Source organism: Cucumis sativus, chromosome 3, assembly GCF_000004075.3.
Source record: "Cucumis sativus cultivar 9930 chromosome 3, Cucumber_9930_V3, whole genome shotgun sequence".
NCBI lineage: Eukaryota > Viridiplantae > Streptophyta > Magnoliopsida > Cucurbitales > Cucurbitaceae > Cucumis > Cucumis sativus.
In genome coordinates this window covers 24,800,374-24,808,912 of record NC_026657.2, presented here as the reverse complement: position 1 = coordinate 24,808,912, position 8,539 = coordinate 24,800,374, and the positions used below count along the sequence as shown (strand labels likewise).

The following is an 8,539-nucleotide window of genomic DNA, read 5'->3' as shown; positions in this document are numbered from 1 at the left end:
GAAGAAGAGAGAGGGGAAAGTAAAAGCGTAAAAGAAAAAGGTAAGGAGCGTAAGATTGTGATATTGAATATATAATTAAGGTAACAAAGGGTGATAACTGATAGACACGAATTAAGAAGGTTTGGTACACATGAAAATCCAAAAAAAAATTGCCATACATTCGATAAGCAAAAGAGGAGGTGACATGTGGAGCAGTTTTCCCAAAAATGAAAAACCGGGTGGCACGTACTCCTACTCCTAGGCCTCTTCAACTTCAATGACTATTTACGCTTATAACCCTTACACACACCCACCCATTCATCCCAAATTCACTCTCTTCTCCGTTTCCCCCCTAATAATTCCCATACCTATCTCCCATTTCTCTTCGGAAAATGAGCTGGTGGTGGGCCGGAGCAATCGGTGCTGCTAAGGTAAAACTCTACAACCCCAATCCCTTTTCTTCTCCACTCTATCCATCTTTTATTCCACTTCTCTCTTCTAATCTTGCAGAAGAAATTTGAAGAAGATGAACCTCCCAGGAGCTTTGAGAGCGTTGCTCTAGTGATTGGCGTTACTGGTATCGTCGGCAACAGTCTTGCCGAGATTCTCCCTCTTTCCGATACCCCCGGTGGTCCATGGAAGGTTTACGGCGTCGCTCGCAGGCCGAGGCCAGCCTGGAATGCTGACCATCCCATCGAATACATTCAATGCGATGTCTCCGATCCCCAAGACGCCGAAACCAAACTCTCCCAGCTCGCTGATGTCACCCATCTCTTCTATGTCACATGGACCAATCGAACCACTGAGATCGAAAACTGTGAGGCCAACGTTAAGATGCTTCGCAACGTCCTGCGATCAGTGATCCCCAACGCACCCAATCTCCGCCATATCTGCCTTCAAACCGGTACGAAGCACTACGTTGGGTCGTTCGAGAGCATTATCAATAAATCGTCGCAGCGGCATGATCCTCCTTTCACAGAGGATTTGCCTCGATTGGAATGCCCAAATTTCTATTACAAACAAGAAGATTTGTTATGGGAAGAGATTGAACAATCTCAGAAAAAGGATCTGACGTGGGCGGTGATTCGACCCAATTTAATTTTCGGGTTTTCCCCTTTCAGCTTGATGAACGTTGTCGGAACTCTATGTGTCTACGCTGCCATATGCAAACACGAGGGACGTCCGTTGAAATTCCCCGGCAATAAATTGGCTTGGGAGGATTTCCAGGTGGCGTCCGACGCAGATCTGATAGCGGAGCAGCACATATGGACGGCGGTGGATCCGTATTCAAAAAACGAGGCGTTTAACTGCAACAATGGCGATGTTTTCAAGTGGAAACACTTCTGGAAGGTGTTGGCAGAGCAGTTTAACATTGAGGAATATGGGTTCGATGAAGAAGGGGAGAGTTTGACACTGGTGGATTTGATGAAGGACAAAAGTGACGTATGGGATGAGATTGTGAAGGAGAACCAATTGCAGCAAACCAAATTGGAGGAGATTGGTACTTGGTGGTTTGTAGATTCAATTTTCAGCATGTCAGGTAACATAGATAGTATGAACAAGAGCAAAGAACATGGGTTTTTGGGCTTCAGGAACTCTAAGAACTCTTTCATTTCTTGGATTGACAAGATTAAGGCTTTCAAAATTGTGCCTTGATTGGCCTTGTAATTCTTGTAGAACTGTTTCATTTGGTTTTATCTGTTTTTATTCCTGGTTTTGCAATAAGCTTGATCACAAGAAAGTGTTGCTTTGTTTACTTTCTTGCTATTTCATAAAGTGATTGTAAAGTGATTGACTTATTTGTGGTTGAAGTCTATAAAGATAATGGAAAATTATTTGTGAGTGTTATCAATAGCATTCTAGATAGTGCTAAAGAGTATTAAAATGAGATGCATGGTTAAACAGTCTCAGTGTCACATCACGAATAGGTTGCTAAATTGGATTTCCATTATCTCTTACAAATGTCTAAGTTATTGGAGATTCTAAGTAGTGGACTTCCCCATTGTCCGTCCTAACTTTCACTCTCTTAACTAACTTTTTCCACTGAGAAGAGTTTTCATTTATGTTGTTACTCAAGTTAATTCTAAAATTAAGATCTCTGTATATTATTTGCCTTAACTACAACAAATAACATTTTCAACAGGGTCCTTTCCTATAGCATTAGACTGAAAATGCTAATGAAAAATTGGAAGAAAAAAAAGGCGCCTTGTCCTTTTTTATAACTTTTAGTTTCTAGACTGAAAGTGAGGTTTTTTTTCACAATTATGGCCGCTTCTCTTACGAGTGGATGTAGCAATGTAGCAGCTCTGGCTGATTTGTGAAGGGTTGTAAGGGAGATGTTTGATCGGAGTTTAAATGTTCATGACTCTGGAGGCGACAGGTGGACGGGGCAGAGGAGGAATGGCGAAATCTTAGATGGTTTTGGTGAAGTTTATTGATTTTGCTTAATATGCTGAGACCACCAAGCCTTCCTCTACATTTCTTCCCTCCAGAATTCAAAATTGCGTAATCTTAGTCTCTCTCTCTCTCTTTCTGTACTTATTTGCTAAAAAACGTAATTGTTAAAGTTTCTTGCTCTATACAGATTTGGATACAGAGGATTCAGGACAATGCTAATCAAAGGTACATAAGATGGTGAATTAGAGTTCATAAGTTTTGTTGACTATTTTCTTTTAGAACATGGGGATTGATTTACTCTGTTTGGGAAATATTGTCAGAGATGTGGAAGAATATGAGGGTTTAAAAGCTAAATCTCAAGATGAGATCTGAAGCAGCCACTTAAGCGAGGATGTAAACAAGAAAAGGCAAATCCCCTGTACCCCGTATATGTATTTTCACTTTTCTTTCCCATCTTTTACTTACATTCAGCTTAATTTTGACCCAAGTGGATGAAATGATCAATTCTAATTTCTGTCTCACATTTTTGAAGGGAACACTGGATTTTGTTTTATATATTGTGAATCAAATCTCTCCTCTCTTTATTTTGTAGGATGGGTTAAGTGATGAAACTGAGAGAAATGGTGATCAAAGAACAAGTGGATTTGACATTACTTTATCGAGTTATGAGAGCAACTGTGAATCAAATCTATCCTCCCTCTACTTTTTCAACTTCGAATCTTAGATGGTTGTTGTTCTAGACTCTCTCATCTTAACCTCATACATTACTTTATCAAGTTGTGAGTTTTTCTTTCTATAGTTCAAATTGAACATGAAGCTTAGCTCTAATGTTCCTGTATCGTTTTCTTTTTCTCTGATGAGTTTTATTAATGTATTCTGTTAGTATGATTATTGTTGCTACCAATTTTCTAGAAGAAGAGGTGAAGTTGGGAGATGTTCTTATGGTGACTTTTGCATAAAAAGTGTTTTAATTCCATGGAGAAATAGATTTCATTTAGTTGAATCTCAAAACTTCATATCAAAACATTCATCTTAAAAGCATCATTTTTTGTTTAGGTGATAGTGGCTTTGTATACATATATTAATAAAATATAGAATCATATGGTCATATGGAACTACTTATTATATGAGCCTTTGTGGCTACCATCCGTTGATCCTTATCCTACACACATATGTGTGTATTTATTTATTTATTTTCTTGCACAATTGAAGAATATTGTAAGTGTACTGTGTTTCTGCTTTCTTAGATATTTGAATCTTTTTCAGTGTAGATTAGTTTTCATAGACATGTTTTGATTTGTTGCTTTTAGGTGGAACTTGGAAGAGTTGCAATTATGATCACGATTCACGGCTTATCCTAAACCAATATTTTGTAAAAGCTTGTTCTATGTCTATTATAGTTAATTTCTCAACATATCTTGATCAATTTGTATTTTTTTCATTGTCTTTATAAACATAATTTACTGACATCAACTGATTGTAGGGCACAAAACTTCCTATTATCAATTTGAAGAGTGCAAAACTACAATATAAGCTTGTTTGCTATCTTTAGGTATACTATAAAATCAAACAGGTTGAAGTATAAGATTGTTAACTTCTTACTTTTATCATTTCTTCTATGACTTGCATAAGGAAAAAAAAATACAATTTGACTGTGATATGTAGTTAATTTTATAACAGCAGAAGGTGCAAGGATTGATGGGGAAAATGAAGTAGGAGCAATGAGATGAACAATTATTGAGGTACTTGATTTAAGGAGTAGTGACATCCTCTTTCACTACTCTCTTTCATAATTTAGGGATAATTTTCTTTCTTGAGCTTGTTGGTTGCCCTTACAGATCTTTCCGAAGCCCAAACTTATTCATAACTATTGCATCATTACAATATGAAAACTATTTTCAAATTATTAGCTGTAATTTTGCAACTTGATCAATTGTAAAAGAGAGAACAGATAAAGTTTCTGACAAGTTTGAGATGAATTTAAAAGGTTCAAACCATATATATAAACACGTATTTATTTATTTTTACTTAAAAGATCAAATACAAAATTTGGATTTTACTCAACTTCTAAAAGAAAAACAAGTTTTAAACTTACTTAGATGTCTCAAATTATTCGTTTTCTATCAAATTTAATTATTTTCTTCATAAATCTTTTTAATTACTCATCTAATTAAGGCTACATCTCATACATTTCTTAGTATGATTATTAAAGGCTAAAACATTTGTTATGCATATATCACATAAAATGACTTCAATACAAATAAATAATGATTCGATTTTGTTTTGGGAAGTTTGGTTTAAATTGTTAAGTTATTGTAGAGAAAAGAAAAACATAATGTCCCATTTTTGTTTCATCCTTAGAACAAAAATTAGTTAAATAAAATTGGATATTAGATTGCCCATTAAGGTTGTGCCAAGTGGAGGGTCTGCACATATACATCCAGATCCTCCTGCAGCTAAGTTTTCCTAAACAAAAAACTTATGGTTTCCTAAACAAGTACAAAATCACTTGACTTGACTCAATGATTTGAGAAATCCCCATACAATTAATAGGTAGAACCTAAACAAACACAAAAAAACAATCTTAAGATGCCTTAATATATTTATGAGCTAACTCAAGTAATTGATTGTTTATATAAGTTAACGCCTTCTATAAAGTTAGTTTTCTCTTAACTTATTGCATTTGCTAATGGCTATGTCAACCTCCCATCTATCTGCTAACCTAATACCATGCTATGTGTAATGGCCATGTTTGTCCAAAGCATGTTTCTCGTTGCCACATGACTATTCTGATATTTGTGAAAACCTTTTTCTTTAAACCCATTCTCTAATACATTTTATCAAGAACGGGGTTGAAAGTTGCAAATATACATCCATTGTGTCATCGGCTATTTGGATATAGTTTGGCTAACTTGTTCTAGTGTGGGAACAAGTGTTGCACAATCGCTCCAAAACACTTGCTAAAGTGCGACCGTGACACCATGCATGTATAAAGTAGAGACAAGGTGGGAGTTGTATCTAAAGTGAAGAAGCGTGGATAAAATTATTGAAAAAACATGTGCAAAAGAGTGAATGAGTTAATACTTTAGCTATAACTCTACCAAATAAACTAAACTACAGTAATCTAAGAACACAAATCTTGAATCTCTAACTTTAAAGTTGAAAGGATAAATTTTATGTTAGTTGAGAAATGATTAGAGGTACAAGAGAAAAGTGAAAAAATCAAAACGTACTTCAACCGATTAAGAACGACGTTAGTTCAGTTTTGTATTAATTCAATTTAGGATATTTAGGATTTTCAATTTGTATATTCCAAAAATTGAAAAAATGTGATCTAGTTTGGGTTTCAGCCAATATATGCACATTAAATGTCAATTACACTTCAATTGATGATTGTATCTAATATCTATATCATGAAACAATATATGTGCACATATAAACAATTTTTAAGGTTGATAGTATGCACCAAAATTTTAAATTGATATATTTTCTAGGATGGTCGTGATCAAAGTTTAATGGGTCATCCCAAAAAACGTGCATGTTGAAATATAAATTTTAACGACAAATCATTAGATCGGTTCTATTAAATCTTCATTACTAATCGATTTGTGTAACAAAAGTTCAATATTTGTCTAACTCTCAAACCGAATCAAATCGTTTTGGTTAGAGCAAATAAGTGCAATGGCTCGTAAAAGTTTATCACATGCCTTCATGGTGTGCTACTATGTTTCCCCTTTTTTGAAATAATAAAGAAGTTATATGTGAGATTTTGGTGGGTCTTGTGGAGCATCAGCTAATAAATTTATAAAAAGCTTCATTGTGGGTTCTTTTCTTAGGTATGAAGGAAAAAATGAAAAAGTTTGAATAACTATTAGATGCATTCTAGGGTATAACTGTATTTATTTGTGGTATCTAAGAATTTGCTTAGTTTGTTGCAATTTGAAGTGAAATTGTGGTGTTGGAGATAATTGGGAAAGTTTTTCAATCATTTACAAATAGAGTTGTGTTGTCCAATTATAAAAAGTAAAAGTTTGTCCATTCAAGATAGAGACTTCCACAGCCAAAAAGGATGCATGTAAAAGTAGTAAAGTCATTCTTTTGAAAATGGAGCCTTCTCCTTTTTTGGTTTTTTCATTTGGATTTTGGGATTTGCGAATGAGAAAAACTTGAGTCGTGGGAGATACTTAATATATGATGATTTGAAATATGTGTTTCGTAATTGTAATAAAAATTAACTAACATAGTTTGATTGAGGAGCTAAGGGTCACATGAAGAATAAAGGAAATATGCACCGGTAGCAATTAACTAACAAAGTGTTGGTTCTATAATCGATGCAGAACTCTAAGAATAGTTTATTACCTCTCAGGCACGGGGTTCACTTGTCTAGGGAACAGTGTCTAAGACATTTCAAGAAGTTGAGGATATCAGACGTATTTCCTACGTCTTAGCTGTGGACAACTTAATGTATGTTATGCTCTGCATTAGGTCAAACATTTGTTATGCAGTGAGAATAGTCAGTGTGAGACCCGTTTCTAATTTGAGTATAGGAAGTAAAATATGGCTAAGTGTTTTAAAATTTGCGGTTTGAATAAGAGGAGGCGTTTTGATATAAGACTTTGCGATAAGAAGTTGGCATTTGAATCAATCCGCATAAAAGGATTAAGTATAAGTTTTGCGATTAAGAAGTTAGTTCGCGAGAAAGTTTTGAGAAAAGAATGAGTTGTTGCAATACCTATAAGTCTAAACGCTCACAAGAGAAAGAGTCTTTGCGAGAAAATGTGAGTAGTTCGCAAAAAGAGTTATTGCGTTAAGACCTTCGAAAGTTATGTTAAGTGGTTAAAGCTATTCGCGGAATGGAGTTAGGCGAGAAGAAAAGTTTGGCGAGAAGATGTCAAATATGATTTGACAGGGGTTAACGTGTAAGATTAAGAATTTAAGCATGACTAAGATAAATATTAATTTTACACATGTAAAGTTTTAAGTAGGAGTTGACAATTGGACAAGGATTTGAGAATGACTAATCCAAGTTAAAGACTAAAATAAATTTAAGGATTTGGGTCATTAAGTAAGGGAGATTTTTTTAGAGATTTTAAAGTGTTGAAGTGTTGTTATTTTGTTTCCACAAGAAGACTATACGAGAAAGAAGAAAAAGAAGAGATTTTCAACTCTAAGGTTAAGTATAGTGAGTGATCTTTTCTTTAAAATATTTATATGATTCAAACATGTTTTATAATGATTAAAGTTCGATTGATAACTATGATATTGATTATAAAATGGCTTTCAAACCATTAGTTGCTTCATTTGAATGAGCTAAATGTTATGTGCACGTAAAGTTAAAGGCGACCATGTAGAAACGTTACGTGTGATGATGACTTAAAATTGTGTAGAGATATTTAGGTTCCATTTTTCTTTTCCAAGTCTTCGTCACACAATTTCATACGCTAATCTCCATTTCAACATTCTAACATAAAACAAAGTATAAACAATCATATAAATCTATACAAGTTGCTACAAAATTAACAACTATGATTCTTAGAACCTTCAAATTAGAAATTTGCACATTTCAAGTTGAGATGGAAGAATTGTTTATGCAGTCAGTTTTCAAATTGAATAAGCTTGCTAGTTAACCATGACATTGTTGGATTTTATGTCCTAAAACTCGTAAATAGTAAATATAATTTATTGATCGTTATTAATAAACTGTTATTATAAATAAAATGTTATTATTTCAATCAATGATATTGATTATATTATTAGTTTTGTCTTAATAACCTAAATCTAATAAACTAACATCCTAACTTGTTTGATGCATCTTGAATAATATGGAGAAACATATAAGGATCAATGTTCGAGATACAACTTAAAGAGTCTATAGTATAGGGATAAGGTTGGGTACCTTATCCTGGTAACATTATAGATACGACTTACTTTGTATTTGATACAAATGCAATGATTCAACGCATTCGTGTAGGTGACATGTGAGTGAGGATATTCTATGCAAAGAATTTGCATAAGACCGAACCACAAAATAGTAATCACTAGATATAATTTTGTTAACCAGTTAGGTTTCTATTTCATTAGGATTACCTAGGTAGTTTAGTCTTAATCCTGAGTGTATTATGAACTCTTGTCCGCAAAGGATTGTCCTTTGATTTATACGGAT

General features: G+C 34.1%; 1 protein-coding gene across 1 annotated transcript; it reads left to right on the top strand.

Annotated features, from left to right (window-relative positions):
• Positions 1-204: 204 nt before the first annotated feature.
• Positions 205-1,834, top strand: LOC101204090 (3-oxo-Delta(4,5)-steroid 5-beta-reductase). The gene is made up of 2 exons (XM_004151953.3): positions 205-410; positions 490-1,834. Exons 1-2 carry the CDS (start codon positions 372-374, stop codon positions 1,633-1,635), a joined length of 1,185 nt encoding a protein of 394 aa, XP_004152001.1. The 5' UTR covers positions 205-371; the 3' UTR covers positions 1,636-1,834.
• The last annotated feature ends 6,705 nt before the right edge of the window (positions 1,835-8,539 follow it).